Source organism: Electrophorus electricus, chromosome 19 (assembly GCF_013358815.1).
Source record: "Electrophorus electricus isolate fEleEle1 chromosome 19, fEleEle1.pri, whole genome shotgun sequence".
Classification (NCBI taxonomy): domain Eukaryota; kingdom Metazoa; phylum Chordata; class Actinopteri; order Gymnotiformes; family Gymnotidae; genus Electrophorus; species Electrophorus electricus.
Genome location: NC_049553.1, coordinates 6,470,117 through 6,489,113, shown reverse-complemented (window position 1 = coordinate 6,489,113; position 18,997 = coordinate 6,470,117). Strand labels below are relative to the sequence as shown.

General features: G+C 43.0%; 2 protein-coding genes across 3 annotated transcripts; one reads left to right on the top strand and one right to left on the bottom strand.

The window, feature by feature from the left end:
- Positions 1-114: 114 nt before the first annotated feature.
- Positions 115-9,036, bottom strand: rcor2 (REST corepressor 2). Of its 2 annotated transcripts, XM_035536683.1 has the most exons (14): positions 8,948-9,036; positions 7,537-7,720; positions 5,890-6,012; positions 5,678-5,734; positions 5,386-5,466; positions 4,654-4,706; positions 4,354-4,515; positions 3,913-4,037; positions 3,757-3,823; positions 2,723-2,959; positions 2,516-2,593; positions 2,221-2,278; positions 1,733-1,944; positions 115-1,538 (listed from the first exon to the last, which is right to left on the bottom strand). In XM_035536683.1, exons 3-14 carry the CDS (start codon positions 6,008-6,010, stop codon positions 1,176-1,178), a joined length of 1,614 nt encoding a protein of 537 aa, XP_035392576.1. In that variant the 5' UTR covers positions 6,011-6,012; positions 7,537-7,720; positions 8,948-9,036; the 3' UTR covers positions 115-1,175. The 2 variants fall into 2 exon arrangements, with proteins under 2 accessions (XP_035392576.1, XP_026869780.2); XM_027013979.2 differs by lacking the exon at positions 8,948-9,036 and having other exon boundaries at positions 7,537-7,803.
- Positions 9,037-11,630: 2,594 nt separating this feature from the next.
- On the top strand, positions 11,631-18,986 carry naa40 (N-alpha-acetyltransferase 40, NatD catalytic subunit). The gene is made up of 9 exons (XM_027013985.2): positions 11,631-11,790; positions 12,003-12,090; positions 13,241-13,336; positions 13,447-13,499; positions 13,595-13,690; positions 14,077-14,235; positions 14,436-14,519; positions 14,992-15,069; positions 17,077-18,986. Exons 2-9 carry the CDS (start codon positions 12,085-12,087, stop codon positions 17,219-17,221), a joined length of 717 nt encoding a protein of 238 aa, XP_026869786.1. The 5' UTR covers positions 11,631-11,790; positions 12,003-12,084; the 3' UTR covers positions 17,222-18,986.
- The last annotated feature ends 11 nt before the right edge of the window (positions 18,987-18,997 follow it).

Genomic DNA, 18,997 nt, shown 5'->3' with positions numbered 1-18,997 from the left:
CTGTCTCTGTTTTGTAGAAGGGTCCATATTAACTTGTAGCCAGATAGCAGAGTTACAGTCAAACACAAGCACTATACTGAATGTGAACTTTTGGGTATTTGACTTTATTCTTAAAAAAACAATCACAAGCAAATCCAAGTTAACATGTAAACATTCCTTATATACAAGGTTTAAGGGAAAACAAAACTCCACTGGCACACAATATTCTCTTTAGTGTTACGTCTTACATATGTGCCTTCAAAAGCAAGACGATCAATTCAAGAATCAGTGTAATTTAGTTTATGCACAAAATGTCAAGTATTTGGGGTTTAGTGCTTCAATATTAACTACATAACTTCTACATAACTTCACTATCTACCAACATTTCAGGGGCCTAGATAAAGAATATCAAAATGCATCACTCTGATTCCAGTAGTACATGGCTCTTTAATGGTAGTGTGAAAATGCACATTCCCAGATTCATGATGCCAAATGTACTCCAGAACCCGATGTTGCACAGTTTGAGATGTTCTGTTGCCATGGAGATTGAGGTTGGTGGAACCAGTGATTTCAGTCGTCAAGACATTTAATTACCATGACAGTCCAGTGTAAAAGTCCTTAATTTTTTTTTCCTCCCCTCCTCCAGAAAATTTTGGTTCAAGTACTAAACGTATTGTCTTCAAGCATCGCTCATCAAAGGTCATTGCTGTAATGGACAATGTGGTTACTGGGGAAACAGTGGTATGTGGGCCTATTATGAGGTATATCCTTAAGTCCTGAGGCCTGTGGGATTTGCATGGTGAGGGGTCTGTTTTTGGCAAGTTTAGACTGAGGTTTTTGCTGTATTAGATGAGGGAGGCTGGTAGCTGCTTGTGTGTGAGATGGTGTTTGATAGGGGCTTTCTGTCCTGTTGCAATGGAAGGAGGAAGGTGTCCTACGATGTTCAAGCAGAGTACTGCTGACTCATTCTACCTCTCTAACTCTGTGTCACCATCTCTGACTCATACTATCTGACTTAACAGCTGTAGTAATGTATGTGTATGTCTATTTTCAACCCCCTTGCCACCTGTACACTACTGACTCCTCATTGGGGTGAGCACTTTGTAGAAGTTGCTGTTTCACACCGCCCTCAACGACCGGAGAAATGTGAAAACTGCTCTCGACGCAAGAGGACAACGTTCAGCAGCTCATGCCAATCAGTGCGAGTGGGTGGGCTCCACCTTCAGCCCTACCAGAGAGGGAGGTAGCTGCCCACCTGAACCTGCAGGAGAGGAGCTGAGAGAGTTCCTCAGGCCGCCCTGGTGGAGGGATGGTGCCACTGCAGGTCTGATGAGTGGGGGCGGGGGATGGTTGTGCGGAGTGCGGTTCTGGAGGGGGCGTGTCTGGAGGGGAGGGGGCTGACGCAGCAGGCTGGGTGGTGCGGTGGGGGGAGTGGGGCGCAGTAAGGGTGGGGGCTGGGTAAGGAGGGGGGAGGACTGGTTGGAATTGGTGTTGCTGGCTGCTTCGGAGGAGGGAGTAGGGCTGCCTGAGTGTGGAGGAGAGACACCATCGAGCTTCCCCTGTACAGAAAACAACAGGGGTGGCATTACATAAGAAAATAAAAACATCACTATTCAGAACTTCAAGAACTTGGCCTACCCCCCTTTTTTTCTTTTCAATACCCACTTTAAGTGTAACAACTAGTAATGCTCCATGACATGCTCCAGCTGAATCTGTCTCGTGTTTGTCCCGTGTTGCCCTAGTGCCCCCTTACCTCCTCTTCCTCCGCTCCTGCCGTCCCGTTCAGGTCCTTCAGGGCCCCACCGCTCCCACGCAGCGCCTCCTGCTCCGCCTGCCACTCTCGCAGCACCTCCTCCAGATTGAAGCGTCGCCGGTAGCTAACGAAGAATGAGCTCACCTGACCCACCGTCTTGTTCCCAATCACGTCAGCTATGGCTGCAAAGTCTTTACCGTACCGCCTAATGGCTAAAGAAGGAAACCCTGTGTATGAAGCTACATACTAATGTTACACACATCAGCGATCAGTGGTTTTCCTCCACATTTGAACAGACACAGCACGTTTCCACCTGTTGTACCACATTCAATTACAGTTCTTCTAAGCTGTTAAAGAGTGCATTGACTAATTAGAACGTATACCTGGGACACTGAACTTCACTGATTTGACAGTATTTTTACTAATCCTAATGTGCTAATCCTACCTAGTAGCAGGGAACGTATTGATAATGGAATAATCGGACTCACCCTGTACCGCCAACAGCTGCTCCTCTGTGGACCAGCGGGAGTTTATCTTGGGATTGGGCTGAGGGAGATGGAACATGAACTTAAATGCAGATGTATGTGTGCAGAAAAACTGCAGCAGTTCAGTTCTAAGAATGAATGCAAAAACAGGTATCTCTTGCTTCTCTTGTCTGTCAGAGCCTAAAGTAACTTACAATGATGATGATTTAATGTGTTTGAAGGTAACTTCAGGACATTTTTACATGCATTAGGACACAGAGGACACCTTTTCATTATAGATATAACTGTGGTCTTATACCTCATTTGGTCTTATAGAATCAATTCCTTCTGCTAAACTGCGCTTGAGAACGCTGTTTGCTTGCTTGATACTTTGAACCTAAAAGACACAAATTTATGGTCTATACAAGTTAATATCATTAAATAAAATTAAATCAGTTGACTAACCCATTTCTCGTGAAGATCTTTATGTATGGAAGCATGTTGTGGAGAGCGAGAGCTTTGTTACCTGTCTCTTCAGGGACACTAGCTGAGTGTCCAGCTGTCGATGGGAAACGGTCCCCGACTCTGTGGATGTAGAGAGAGCGATGATGTCATCCCGGTCCAGGTGCATGCCCTTCGGGGGTCTGCGCCGCGCCCTCATTGGATGGTGCCGGTACTGTGCCCCCTGGTTTTCCTTCCGCGTTGGGCCTGACCTGCCATGGCACCTTTCACCGCTGCCCGCAGCACCTGAGCTCTGCTTGGTCTGAGGGAGAGAGGCAGAGAGACAGACACTCAGACTTAAAACTTGGATGAAATGGGATGAAAAGAAGAGTCACTATTCCCCCCCCCCCCCCCCCCCCCCCCCCCCATTTCCATGGATATACTTTTTAGCAACTTCATTATTCTTCTACCTCAAGGACAGTACTAACAAGTCGACCATCAACCTCATGTTTTACTTGCGTGGCACGCAAACACATTAAGATTTGTTTGGGCTAATAATAGTTGCCATTCATAACTGAATGTCACTGCAAAAAAATCATTAACATTTGTTCTCAATTATCTGGGCACCACCATGTGAAGGTACATGCAATGTTTAATTATTATGCTTCTTCATTGCTTTTTACCTGCATAAATAAATTCAAGCTGATTGTGGTTCAGGTGGAATGTGTCAGTCTGCTGTAAACGTCAATCAAAAAAGCCTGAATGATTTAATAGCCCAACCACATCTAATCATCTAGCCCCATTCCACATTTGCTTTTTTTTCACTTTTTTACACTTTTTTTTTTTTTTTAACACTTCATTCTCACACACACACACAAGTTATGTGAAGCTCTGTCTCCATTCAGGCAAGCCAGTGGGGTTTTCCAGCTGCGCTTGTGCTGTCCCACTGCCCAGTTTCAGGTTCTCCAGGCCTCAACACATCTGATCCAGCTCAGCATCAAGCCTGTCACGTCACAGGTGTGTCACAGCAGGGAGATCTTAAAATGGTGCAGGGCAGTGGGACCCCAGCACTGGAGCCAAAGTCCCAGACGTAGCTGTCTTCTAGAGTTCACGTCTCACCTCTTTCTTGGTGTCGACCTCAAAGTCACTGTCACTGCCTGGGTCTCCTTCCTCCAGCTCATCATTACTGATAGGGACAGATATCACTTCGTTACGTGACGTTTCGGAAGATGCTTCTCCCGCTTTCGCATCTTTCTCTCCCTCTCCCTCTCTCACCTGTCCTCCTTCTCCCTCTTGCTGAGGAGTTTGCGAGCTTGCCGGTCCATGACACTGGTGCGAGTCCTGGTTTTCTTCCAGGAGTAGTAGTACTTCACCAGACTAGAGATCAGCTTATCCGGCAGCTAAGAAATGCAAAAACGCTATGAACATATAATCATGATCCATGACAAACACACACACACACACGCACGTATACATTTCATTTGCAAAAGACACACTGCACACAGTCTTAGTACTAGACTCTAGTAGTACAGGAGTTCTCTGCATGACTGGCAGGCTGGTAAGGTGCTGCGTGTCCGTAGCAGCAGGCAGGCGGGAGGAGTGCAGATTCCTGTTACATAAGCCCTCCTCTCCCTTTCCTTTCCCCACTCGCTCCTCCCCACGTTCACCCTTGCAGTCGCACACTCGTCTCTCCTTCCCTCCCTCACCCCCGCTCACCATCTGTTGGATCCGGCGGAAGCTCTTGCCATGGAAGCTGAAGGCCTGCTCGAACAGCACCTTGTCTTCCACAGTCCACTCATCTGGGAAAGGTGTGAAGTTGGCCAGGTCAGCCAGCGACTTCTCCACATCGTGCTTGTGCCAGAGAAGCATGCCCAGAGACTTAAGGAGACACAAGGAATACTGCTGGTGAAGAGCTTGAGCACACAGGCCAGGTAAACCACAGTGCTACCTTTCCGTACCAAACTCCAGCGTGGCTGTAGGCTCCTAATAAAACTGGGTCACTGGCGTTTGGTGTACCTGTTCCATGTTGTAGCCGTGCTTCTCTTTGGCCATCAAGATGTACTCATCCACTGCGGAGGAGAGAAGAAGCATGGTGAACATCTGTCCAGTTCTTCCGCCATAAGCCCCAGTGCTATGACGTTTGTTCGGTCCGTGATCAGTAATCAGCACGGCCCCTCCCCTCCCAGCAAGTGCACGGCATGTGAGGAAGAATTTGCCACAGCTGTAATGAATTCTTAAAGTGTGATTTTTGGCTGCGAACAGATTCTGTTTGAACTCTTATTAAGCCATCTGCTAGGTGTTTACACATGTAGACAGTGTAACGTTGTTACATGTGAGATAACCCGTTGCGAATTCTGTGCAGCAGACTGTTAGATCGTGCCGCAACCTAAACAGTCAAGCATCACCTCTCTATTTTTAACAAACTCCATACCAAGAATTGGAACTCACCAGTTTGCACATTTACTAGAGGGAAGTTCAGCAGACTGAAGTCTAATGCTAAACATTTTTCAAAACTGTATTTTAGTTTTCAGTAACATCAGTATAAATGTGTCACTCCCTCACCCCACCTCCCAACCCAAATTAATAGGGAAATTCTAAAGCCTCTGACCCAGCAGTTTCTTGGAAGAGGGTTTGCAGAAGCTTTTAATTTAAATCTTTAGAGCCACAATGTAACGCCAACATAAATAGGGGCAAGCTTGAGTACTTGTTTTGTCTTGTTTCACTTCGAGACTGACAGAAGTTACTTACACATGACGTCAGACACCTGGCTGTTGGGTGACCACACAAGCATACTTCTCTGGTCCTTCTCACTGTAGCGTGACTCACAGTCTATCAGTGCAGAACACACGTCCATCACACAGCAGCTTCTCAGATGTGCCTATTTCTAGGTGCCTTTTCTATTGTTAGTCTATATTTTACATAACCCCCTCTAATTAAATCCCCACATCTCTCAGACCTCATAGAAGATATTGTACAGAGACAAAGTTAAGCACGACAAAGATGACTTGCCTTTCCTACACACAAACACACATCCCCTTACCTGGTATGTACTCTGGGATTTGTGCCTGGTAGTCTGTCCCAACACGAATCATACTATCTGGATAGAAAAATGGACACATACCTAATCACAGAACCATAACAATGTGAGGCAAGGTGAATTTTTTGTTTTGTTGCATACTAGTTGCTTACTAGTCAGAACAATATCAGGACGTGTGAATAAATGCTTGCATGTCCAGAGATAGAAAGGCCTACCATGTGAGTGCTCTTCATCACTGCTCTCTGACTCGGAGTGCTGACTGTTGCCATTAGTGGCTATTTTGGCCCTACTGCGAGAAAGAACCCCAGAACTGGAGCGCTCAATCACTGGGGCCATGGCTGAGAATTTCATGGATTTAACAGGAGAAAGAAAAAGGAAAAAAAACATGAGAAAATTTATATTTGCTATAAAGATGTTATGGTGGCTTTTTCTTTTCTTTTTTTACATATCTAAAAGGTGATCTAAATGTTTACTTATTGTTTCAAAGTGAAAACGCTCCATTACTGCAGGCTGTTATCATTACAGTAAGTGCAATTCGGTATACAACCTAATGTAGCCTAGTGACACGAAGACACGGACATCTGGTTGTAGTGTAGAACAGACTATCTCACTTATTCAGTCTCATTACTTTGGGTCACTTCACTAAAACAACCAGTCGAACACAAATTGATGAATCTAAATTTTGGATAATTTTGGATCAAAACTCTTTTATTGGTGTTTAAGCAGTGCAACCCATAGAAACGCTTGCTAGGCTACCCAATGACCGGCAGGTGAGAAGGTCGACGCTTTGTATTCAGTGGTATATTTAAACTTAATTGTATAAAATTAACCCCTGAAAAAATTTCAACAAGCTTTTATGTGCTCATGGAAAAAAAAGGCTTAAACTGATATCCCGAATAGCCACAACTTCCGTTTGTTGTGAAACATAAAGGCGACTTAACTTGGTGGTCGCGACGTTTCACCATAACCCAGCCTTTGTTTACGGGAGGCTCCGCTTTAATGCCACCCACCCCAGGTTGCTAGCGGCGGCCACCAGTCTGGGAACTCACCGTTAACCTCCACTCCTTTGGGACTTTTATCTAACCACCTGCAGCATCATTTTAAAACCAAAAGAAGGCAACACGACCGAAGATATAACAGTTTTCTGAGTCCGTCGTTATTCAGGAAACATTACCCATTGTTATGGGTCTACTTCCAAATTAGCCTACAATGTTTCACCTATTTCACTCCGGTTACACGGTAGCTTTAGTAAACTTCGTTATGTTGAAACAACACAAACCACCACTTAACTGGATAAAATTCGTTTATTTTACCCTCAGTGATCTAATTAACTAACTACATAGTTAAGTCTTGGGGAGGGGGGGGGGCTGTATTTGTATGGTCTTTCACAAAACATTAATGCTTGCCTATGATATATCTAATTTGTAATCAATAATCTTGTCTATTTGACATCAGCACAACCAGTACAAATATCGGCTTGAAATGAAACGATCTTGGAAATATTTTGACCGAATTGTCAATTTCATGGGCAGACGCGTGACGTCAGTCCCGGTAGCCGTTCAAACAGCGCTCCCGTTTTAATAAATTTCCACATTTCCATTTAGTCCACGTCGAACAAAACCACAGCATTGGGTCACCCTGCTCATGAACTGATCCATAACGTCATAAACACAAAGACCGTAACACTCTCGTAATTTGTAGTCCGTTCCCTTGAACTCGTCAACTCCTCTGAGAACTCTCATCACTCCGAGACGGAAATCATCCTTTCCCCTTGCTCATTAAACATGAGACTATTAACTCAGACAAATATGAATAACCAATTGGGTTTAGTTAGAACTTGGGAGTGCAGAAAGAAAAATCACCTTTCTTTTCCCTCGCCTCACTTTTGGCACTGTCCGCCTCTCAAGTCAGGATTCTTTTGTGTAAAACCACGCTTTATGTCCTCCAGTTCCAGTTGTTGGCTAGTAGCTGTCGCTGAACATTTGTTAGTTGCCCACCGGGATAGCAGCTCACTACCTGGCTGGCTGGGTTCCTCTCCTGTGAAAACTTAACGGGTGGAAGACTGGGCTTGTAACACACAATAATCCATACATACACTGGCTATTAATACGATGCACAACTATTTAAATTCTCGATGAATATTCACTCGCGTCCCTCACTCATCCAACGGTATCGGCTGCATGGAGATCTTCTTCGTGTGTGTGTGTGTGTGTGTGTGTGTGTGTGTGTGTGTATGTGTGTGTGTGTCGGGGGAACCGCACAACCCCACCCCCCCACCCCCACAGCCGCGCGAATCTTCCGCTTTACTCGCCTCTCCCCAACTAACTTCGATGTGAGTTATATAGTCCCATGTACCGGCATACATCATCCAGTTATACATTTATCAAAGCAGAGCTTATGATTTATTACTCTGCTTGTATTTAAACTGTTTATCTCATTTCACTAGTGCGCGTCAGTTTAAGGTATATTAGTAAGGACACGGCCTTATTCCTCTATGCAAGGCGTAAATCAGATCACCGTGGTTGCCAACGTAAATAGCTTATATGGGTTTATTTGTTTGTTTTGCTGTTGATGTTCGAATGGATTCACATTCCCGCAAATAATTTGAATCCACTTCACCTGTGTTGTTCCAACATTATACCATTCGGAACTACTTCCCACTGTACTTGCGGATGAATACGTCAGCTGTGCATTACGGTGCTGAGGTCGTCCAGACCTTTACTAATGTATGCAAGAAGACAGAAAAAAGAATGGGACTGAAGAACTTGCGATTATACTGTTAATTATTAGTCATTTGGTGGCAGTGTCACTGATAACACTGCAGTATCATTTAATTCGTCATATTCAGTATAAAGAGGACGTAAATATGATTGTAAGTAATAATGCACCTTGATGAATCCTAACTATTAATTACTAAATTAATGAATCAAATAATTAATTAAACAAATATAATAATTATAGCCAATAGTCTGTGCCACCATAAAATCAACGGATTACGTGCTGGTCTCACACCCATCCATCTGCTATCTTGCCAGTAGGCCCAATGGACAGATCCTTGCACATCACTGAACACTGCCATTCTGTTTGCGTGGTCCACTATTCCTAGTTCCGAGGCAAACAAGAATGCAAGCAGACATAGCAGCACTTGTAGAACAGGACTCCTCCCATGTATTCTCTCTCTCTCTCTCTCTCTCTCTGTCCTTCCACCCCTCCCTCTCCTGCAAGCAACATCTTGTCAGTCCTCAACAGCACCATCCCCAGTCTGTTTCTCACCTTAGTTTTCCGTTTCTTGTTCGTCTCTCTGTCCTCCTGATCTATGAATTTCTGGGTTTGCTCTGTCTCTTGGCTTGCTTAAGACTTCCTCCATCCTCTTCACCTCCGAGTTCCTCTTTCGTCCCCTCCCCCTCTTTCTCTGTGCCTCCTCTCCTCATCCTGTGCTCCCTTCACTGCACCCCCCTCCCCTCCTCTCCCCTCCCGTGCACACACACACACACACACACACACACACACACAAGCGCAATGTTCCAGTTTTTTAACGTTAATTATCGCAGCATGTTGCTGGAGGCCTTGAGATTCGGCACTCAGTCTGCTCCTGCCTTTCCTTCATTAGCCTATGGCTAAACGTACACATGGGTGAGATACATGGGGTGGCATGCAGCCATTGTTCTCGCTGCTGTGCCATTGCATTATGGTGGCTATATCGCGTCTGAGCGAGAGGAATTAATTGTGATCCTGTGATTAACGCCGACATGTGCCAGTGAGTGCGGAAACGCGGGTCATTTAATGTCGCAAGCTGCACTGCAGCGGAAGCTGGGGGGGGGGGGGGGTTTTGTTTTTTTTTTCCCTCAAACGACGGTGAACTCCCTGACCCCCCACCCGAAAATGCCACCTCTCTCCTGATCCAGATTACCCGAAGACAAAAGGGTTGAGGCGGAGCTTGCTAACAAGCCATCTGCAGGAGGAGCGAGTCTGTGGTGGAGGGCCCAACGACGTAATGTCTTTCCAAAAAGATGGACATGGGACACCCAGGTTACGGGCTTGTTGTTTATATTAGAGGATGAAAACTCTGCAATAGATTAAAGGAGCCTGCTCAGTCAACATGCTCATAAGAATATACATCACCTATCTGAAATCTAGCCTAAGTGGCCAGTGTAAGTGAATAGCAGCCTAAATCGGTAGCCAACTGATCCTTTTTATGGAGGATGGCTAATGTATCTAATCCAACCTCTTGCCGGCTGATTCTTCCCAGTCATAACTTTTAAGTCTTTACTTTTGTATTTTCACGGTCACTAGTGCCATCTTGCGGGCAGGAGATGGATTGTCGGCAGTTTGTCAAATTCCCGGTTTGGCATTTTCCGACATTAAAATATTTGCTTTGCACAATGAAATTGAGAAATTCGTATAGAAACCGATACCTAAAAGAAGATGCTTTAACGTAGTCCTATTTATACTTTGTCATTATGAGTAAGGTCGATGGTGGAAGGACGTTTGTGGACCAATAGAGCCCACCTGCTCAAACCTGTGGCTCAGTAGTTTATTCGACTCATAATAATCAAATATTTCTGCTCATACTGCTATGTTCTAGATGTAATTTTAAGTCGATATCATCACTAAACAGGAAAAATGTTTTTGTTTGTCCACTTAAGTTGTGCAAAATATAAAACAAAAATCTAATTCTCAGTTGAGTTAAAATGACAAATGAGTTTATAAATATAGGTTGCCAGAATAACTGCTTGGTAAAGACATGGGTTACTATCAGGCTAATGTCACAGTGAATTTGTGGTGGGAAAGAAAATAGTAGAATAATTGCATTTTGTTTTTTGTATGTACTTACCAGGATATAAAAATAACATGATGCATTTCCAATATAAAGCACCAGCTAAAACATCTGAAACATCTGGAGATATGCTGAGCTACTCAAGGACATGTGTATTATTCTTCCTGGACACAGAGAAAGAGGACAGTTTACGAAACAAAATATTCTCTTTGGATCATAGTTGATGGTTGTGTCTTTGAGTCAAACTATAAGAGGCCACTTCCATTCCATGAGGCATTGCTGACAATGGTAAGAGTGGTCTGAGCCAGGGGAGGGTGGGGTTAAATAAGAAGACCAAACTTATAGTGTATAACGTTAAGGAGACAAATAAAGTAACGTTACAAATTATTTTGTAAGGTAAGCAGTGGGAGACGGACATAGGAACGCTAACTGAAGTGCAACACCAAGGTCATGGGTTCAGTTCCCAAGGGAACTAATAACCCTCATACAGATAAATATGCAAGTCATTTCAGATAAGAGCATCTGCGAAATGTTGTGAATGTCCGATGAGAGAAAGACTTCAATTTTGGCCAAAAACAAACAAAAAAGCAGAGATAGCGCCATTTCTCTGAACTCCTCCATCTCCTAATTCTGCCTGTCCCCACCTGAAATGCAAGGGTAGACTTGGAGAACAAGTGGAATCAGGAGTTTGAGAGATAATGGCTCATAGAAGCAAACTTGACAGAGGCCATCTTAGACTACAGACCTAAATCAGTCATTTATTATGGCAAATTTAGAAAGTTTATGGGGATATTTTTTCATGGAGAACCTAAAAAAATAATTTCTTCACTCACCTCATACAAGTGTAAAAGAATCTTTGCAAAATGGTAGAACGTTTCACAATGCTTCCTTGTTAAATGATCTTAACACTAATTAAATTAACATCATCCAAAAGTCAATTCAAAGACATCTTGTTTGTGAGACAGGACATGTTTGTGTATCGGGGTTAAAGGGAACAGCCTGTGACTACTGTGACATTTCCACGATTATTTGAATCCTTGGCCTTTAGGCTACTACATTATTTATGAAAACCGAAATATAAGGCCTATGCATAGCAACGCAATTTTATTTAGCTCGGGGGCCAGACACACCTCTAACACGTCTAATTTGCCGTGGAAAAGACCGAGACTGCACGTACTTTCGCACCTGTCCGAAACGCAGTCATGAGGAACCGTGAACAGGAGGCATGACCCCAAACGCATGTCGTCATTTCCCCAAGAGTGGCCGCTGTGGACGAGGGGGGAAAGAAAGAGAGGAGGGAAGGGACGAAAGGAAGAGCAGCACACGGCTAGCTACAGACGTAATTATCGTCCCTGCTGGGGGGGAAATAAACGTAGCATGCGAGCTAATATCAGCCGTTTCTGTTCTGTTGCAGTATTAAGATAGCCAAGTTGTTTTGTTAGTGGCTGGCTCGCTCGCTAGCTAGCTGGCTAGGTTACGTAGCTTAGCTTAGCATTTTCCAGCCTGTGTTTTTTTTTTTTCCTTTTTTAAAAAATTCAATCTTATCTCCAGACACTGGTTTTCTAGCAAGAGGGCTGCCCGAGTTAACTGATACCATACAAGTTTCTCAAGATCGGTCGTTGAAGTGCACGAAATGGGGGTGAGTTCGTGTGCGTTTTTTACACCGCTTGCTTTCGTTGGGGTCACTTCGGTTCTGACGGATGCGTGCTGCAGTTTGAACAAAGAGTCGTGCGTCCCAAGTCCAGATCCTGGAAAGACAGAGCTTGTGTGATGAAGAGGGGCGGGGGGAACTGGAGAGGTTGTAGTGAAACCGACTAGACACCGACATCTAGGCTTCGCATATTCCTTAACAGCGATCAAAGATGCTCAACAGTTTTGTTGTTCGCTAGCAGTCGTAACTTGCGCCTCTCCCGTGATTCACGCCAGCACTGTTTGCGCCATTACCCACGAATCGGTATCGTAATGGAAAATAAACCATTTAAACCAGCCAGCTGTTCGTTTTGTCGAACTTCGTGGGAGTGGGTAGATCGCGAAATAACGTCGTTACAGCTTTACCTAGTCTATTGTGCACTTCATCCAGACGAGGATAGTCACGTTAGCAAGTGGTATGGCTAGATGGAGTTGTGAAGCCGGACATGTGGCTCTTCGCCGTGTGCTTGTTCAGTTTCGTATTAACAGCTTTACATATTTATGGCAGTGTGTCCCGGACTTGGCGACTGTTTAAAACCGCATGTCAACTCATGTGACTTTTTTTTTTTTTACCTTTTCCACTGACCTCCAAACATTGTGCTGGTTAGAGGCTGTCACATTCGCAAAGGCCGACAGGAAGCACGCCGTGACCCGATGGCTAGAGCTATTTAAATGAGATCCGCCGTGCCAGACAGTATAATTTATATTGGCTCCAGTATCTAAATATGGGTGGTATGTTTGCGTCTAAGTAGGGTAAAGTGCTCGTCACCTTGACATTGCAACCCCAGTCTTCCACTTGTAGCAGGACACTGTCCTCCTATATTTACTCTGCGGCCTGTCCTCGGCTCGACTTTGTCTTGTGTAATATGCGTTCCCCTGTGACGAAGCAAAGAAAGCCGTCTGAAATATCTTACGTTAACTTTGTGTGACTGTTCCCCCTCGAGAAAACACACTAGAATATAATCCTGGGTGGAACTGCGAGGAAGGTGTTGTTGCCAACATGTTCCTTAAACCTTAAATACCTCCACCCTACTGCCTCAGACTGTTTGGGCCTCACTCTTAACTGATATTTCACAAGTTTGTTCGTACTCTGTCTGCAGAGAAAGTCGAATAGAGCAAAGGAGAAGAAACAGAGAAGGCTTGAAGAAAGGGCAGCTATGGATGCTGTGTGCGCTAAAGTGGACGCAGCCAATAAGGTGGAGGGTCTTCTTCCTCCAGATCCCTGAAGTGTGTAAATTTGTATATGGAATTGGATTTAATTTGATTCTCATTTTGATCTTTGGATATATATTTTTTCTTCGTGCAGCTGGACGACCCTCTGTCTGCTTTTCCGGTGTTCAAAAAATACGACCGGAATGGGTAGGTGGGCAGTGCGTGACGTGTCAGTTCTCCGAGACGACTTTTCCAGGCCTTGGGGATGGCTGAGACTGGTTGTGGTGTTTGTTCTGAGGCAGGTTGAACCTGGAGATCGAGTGTAAGAGGGTATCTGCGCTGTCTCCCATTACTGTGGAGTGGGCCTATGAGCTGACCAGAGCCAACATGCAGACACTGTAGGTATTAAACACAAAATGAGATTGGCTTTGTTTTTGTTTGTTTGTTTAATGCAGGTTTGTTTATCCTGTTTTAATGAATACTTATTAGATACTTAACATATCTTGATAGCTTGACACTAAATGCAGAAACTTGAGATGTTCTGTAACTGAACACATCATTTTATATCAATGCGGCACGTTTGTGAAGGAACCTCTTTCACACTTTGTGAGCTCTTGTTCTGTCGCTTAATTCCTTCCTGTTAGTCCCTCTCTTTACCTAATGTAGTTATGCCATTCCTGGCATTCCTACAGTGTGACAACCATGAATTCTTGTGTATTAATTGAAGCGTAAGGCATTTTGTACAGTCCCTTATTTCTAATGGGTGCCTTCTTTAACATTATAGATATGAGCAAAGCGAGTGGGGATGGAAGGAGAGGGAGAAGAGGGAGGAGATGAAGGACGAGAGGGCGTGGTATCTCCTGGCCCGCGACGCCGACTCCGCCCCTGTTGCGTTCTCTCATTTTCGATTTGATGTTGAATGTGGTGATGAGGTGTTATATTGGTAAGGTTTGTTATTTTTCAGTATGGCCAATTATATCCGCTTTCATCTGAATAATTTGGTTTTATTCTATGGTACTAGAATTAGGCTGTACCTGTAATTTTGTGTAGTGGTACTAGACATGTTTTTTGAGAACGTACTTAGTAAATGATGGATTTCATGACAGCGTGTAAGGGTAATGCACTCGAACCCTTTTCTCTCAGTTATGAAGTCCAGCTGGAGAGCAGAGTCAGGCGGAAAGGTTTGGGGAAGTTCCTCATTCAGATTCTCCAACTCATCGCCAACAGGTACAAGAGCTCATGAGCATCACATGCTGTTAGAAGACTAGGATCCTGTTACCTCAGAACCGATAATGCTACCAGTAGTTAACCCCCGTTAACAAATGCTGCAGTTTACTGTGGGTGCCATCGGTGATCGTAAAAAGAAATCGTTACAAAAGAAACTTGTTTAACGTGTTCCTTGATTAAGTAATCATTTGTTTGCTTTCCGTGTACTAACGCCGCACTGTGAAGTGTACTTGAGGAAAAATTTTGATTTATAAGCAAATCATCAGGCACCAGTTACATATTCAGATCTGGAATTAATTCTCAAGGAAAACAAAGGCTTTTAGGTGTTTTACAATATTTGAAATTCCCGGCTGTGGAAAAAAATGCAGAATTTGTTCCTAACACAGAGAAACTTGATCTGGCTCAAGACCTACGCTGCCCTACGCTGCTATAGTCATGGTTTCTAATGCTCTGTTGTGTTCTGTTTCTTAAGTACACAGATGAAGAAGGTGATGCTGACAGTATTCAAACACAATCATGGAGCCTACCAGTTCTTTCGGGAGGCCTTACAGTAAGTTAAAGCGTTCTCGCTGTGCCAAATAGTTCAGTATAAAATTAATTTCATGTTTAATTGTTTACATATATGTTTATATTTTTAAATATACATACTGTGCAGTCCATAAGTGATGTGGAAGAGACACAAATTTTGTTGTTTTGGCATTGTGTTCAAGCACATTGGATTTAAACTATGGCTTAAAATATTGATAGAAGATCAGAGAGCAGAATGGGGGTATTTACTCTGATATTGGTTAAACTAATATACTTTTATTGTTGCTTGGGGGGTTTTTTTGGCCATGAATTTGATGCAGTTGCATTTGTTAGTTAATAGACAGGTGGGTGGGAAAAAATGCATTAAAGGTGATTTTAAATGTGGCGTATGCATCTAGAGCCTTAACTCAGCTTAAATGTACTTGACCATCTGAAGCATGTTTTGTTTTCCAAATTTTGCTTCTTTAGTTTTGCACAGGAGCTGCCAGACTAATAGAGCTAACAATAATAGAGTTTCGAAAGCCAATTATCACTGCGCAAGCTTCATGGCAAAATCAAAATGCTTACTACAAAATATATTGATAGGCTAATTAATGGCATTTATTAACAGTTCTCCTAAAATGGCTCAATTTGTCTATATTTAAATCTCTAAATATATAACCACCTACAGTGTAGCCAAAAAGCCCTTCCTCACATGAAGGCTGACCTGCTAAGACTGCTAAGAACGAAAGCGATTCCAGCTTTAAGATGTGTAGAGGTGTGCAAGATGTGTATAATTACAGTTTGTGACCCTCTGCATACTTCTGTCAAATAATAAATATAACTTCCATTGTCAGAAAGCGCACAACCAAGTCTGAAAAATGTGAAATGATTTAACTGGATGGTTTTGTTTTAAGAATACACCAGCAGTGGGTTTCCTGCGTGTTATAAACCACTTGTAAGCCTCAAAGATCAAAAAGGCTAGATGACATTTTGCTAAGAAGTGGAGTTTGGAAGATAACGTCTTGTGGGGGCAAACAGAAGCATTTTAACCCATATTTGGGTGCATTTTCCTTATAGATTGGATATTGGGTGTAAAAGCATTTCATTTAAAGCTGACATTCTGCACTTGTAGTCATTTTTACTGGGACCACAATGGACCTCATTCAAGAACAGTTTAGTACTCTTGTTCATAATGTTATAAAGTAAATTTGTACATCTGTGATAGTCTGACATTTCACTAAATTGTTATAAATTACCTTTGCAAAGAGCTCAATTTGTATAAAAACTTGCAGTCATGAAAATTGTGAATTACTATATTTAACAGCCCAAAATGCCATACAGGGCTAAGTGCCCTATATTTCCTGATTAAGGAAAAAATACTATACTAGTGAAATTGTACTGTATCACTAAACAGCATAAACAGTAGAATTTTAAAGCTATTAAAGACAAGGGCTGGAGAAACAAATGTTAATGAAGTTGTTCATGCTGTTCCTCTTTATGCCGATAATTATCTTTCATTTAGCAGACAGTTATCCAGAGTGTCAGGCGTATATATTTGTCAGTATGACATCACATGCATAAATAAGATATTGTTTGATATATAATAGGATTAAAACAAGAAACCAAAAAAAAACCCAACAACCCCATCTCACAAAGTCATGACACTACAGGTCTAAAACTGGAAAATCAAGGCAAAGACAAATGGAGAAGAGTCCATAATGCACTGCTTGGGCTTCCTGGACACTGACTGTCAATGTCATTGACTGGTAAATGACATGAAAGATGTGTAATTGACTGCCAACTGGGGGCAGCTGTCCACGACATGTTTCATGAATGAAGCAAGTCTTCCATCGATTGATTTTAAGAATGATCCCATTTGTATGAGTGGTTCTTGCTCGAGGCCCAACATGCTGAAGTTCAGAGCCCAAACAATAAAATGATCAGTGCGCACAATCTACATGCCTAGTTGTGACATTGGCCATAGTGCTGCCGTGTGCTTGAACACCATGTGAGCGTAAAGAATCTGAACCCCTGCTGTCTGCTTCAGATTCGAGATCGACGACACCTCCCCCAGTATGTCGGGTTGCTGTGGAGATGACTGTTCCTATGAGATTCTGAGTCGGCGGACGAAGTTCGGCGAGGCCTCGGGTCACGCGCATGCCGGCAGCCACTGCGGAGGGTGCTGTCACTAGGCCCAGGCTTTCCTCTCCTGTCACGGAAAACGCTCCTCATCTTACACCTCTGTCAGCAGTCACACCTCTGCCCCTTGTTACCTCCATACGAAATTCTCTTATGTCTAGTGCAGTCACACCGCTCACAGGCCAAACTCAGCTGCCCAGCTCGAGCCAGTCAGAGCACCTTCGGCGTCATGTTCGTCACCTGCCCTAGAAAGAATTTTACAAAGTCTGCCTCAAATGAGGTGGATTTATGTTACCGTGAACTTTCTCTATTGACCTCAGATTTTAAGGTGAGAAATTTTGTAAGCAAGTTAGTTTATAAGGTACTCAGATAAAACGGCAGGAAAGGCTCCTGTTTTCTCGATTGTTTAGTTATATTTAAGATGGCTGTGAAGCAGGTCAGTGAAAGTGAAAGGTAAATTTACTTTCAAATTACATTTAATTGGCCAATTGTTAATGTTTGATATTTGTTCAACATGGGTCTAAATTCGGTGAAACATGAGTAAAATTTGATTTGTGCTGATTTTAGAATTTAAATCTGTTCTTACTAAAGGGCATTCTGTGAGTGATTGATTTAAGTCTATGAGAAATAAATTAAAGCTAGTGGTTTAGCTTTAATGCCGGGATTGGGTTATTTTTTTCTACCTCTGTTTTTGGTTGTGATCTTATTGTGTTTAACAGAGTTAGCAGTCTGAAAGTAATCAAAAGAGGAGGTGCTAAGTATGCAGAATGGGGGGGAAAAAAACTGGCTTTTGTGGATAAGTTATTTAAACGGTGCTCTACCAACACTCTAATTGATTTTTTGCGGCCTATTGAAGTTCGGTTTGTGGAGTGCTGACTGAATTAGGCTTTAGACTAATCTCTTATAGCAGTGGCATCTATGAAGGTTCTCCTTGCTTTTGTATAGTTTTAACTTGATATTCGCCCATTGCTGAAAGTACAACAACTGCATTCCATCTTCAGTGTCTTTCCGTTTTAAATAGCAGAGATGGCAGTAACAGTACGTTTGTGACGGCTCAGCGTAACTAACTCTACCCCTCACCTCAGGAACCAGCATGGTGAGTTTGTACTTATAGATCTGCACATCATGTCCTGATAATCACAAGAGAGCTCAAAGCTGCACTTTATGCTTTTTAGCCTAACCGTTTCCATTCTCCCAAGCTGCTGATCATTGGTTTGAGTGAGTGCAAGTGTGTCACATCGGTGGTTACTGCCATCTTTTCTCTATATTGCTGTTTCAGGGTACTCGTACATGTAGTTTAACAAAATGCAAGGAGTTTGCCCAAATGTTATTACTTTGAGAAGATGAATACAATGACTTGTATTCTTTATAATCCCTCAAACTAGTCTGTCTCAGGTCATTCAACTAAATCGAACCTATAACAAACGTTTTATAATGGCTATATATAGGGGATAGGTGTTTGAGAATAATGTCGATGTTCTCTATCGTTTTGATGAAGGGGTTGAAGTGTGTTGCAGTGGACCCTTAGTGTAGAAAATGTGCTTTCCCCCTTTTTTAAGCATCTTTGCATTCTTTTATCATGTCATTTCTGTATATTCTTGTTTTTTTCTGAACTGTATATAATCTGTTTTCCATGTTCGTTTTATTTACCTTCCCAGATGTCTTTGGGGGAATTACATGAAACTTTGAAAGTGACCAGATGTTTCAAAAGGGAGTATTCCTGTCTTGTGCTTTGTTGTTGATGCGGAAAGGGAAAGTCATTTCAGCTGTCAGTGTTTTATTTGTATGCAACAAATAAAGGAAACTTGTTTAACTCAAGGTTGATTCAT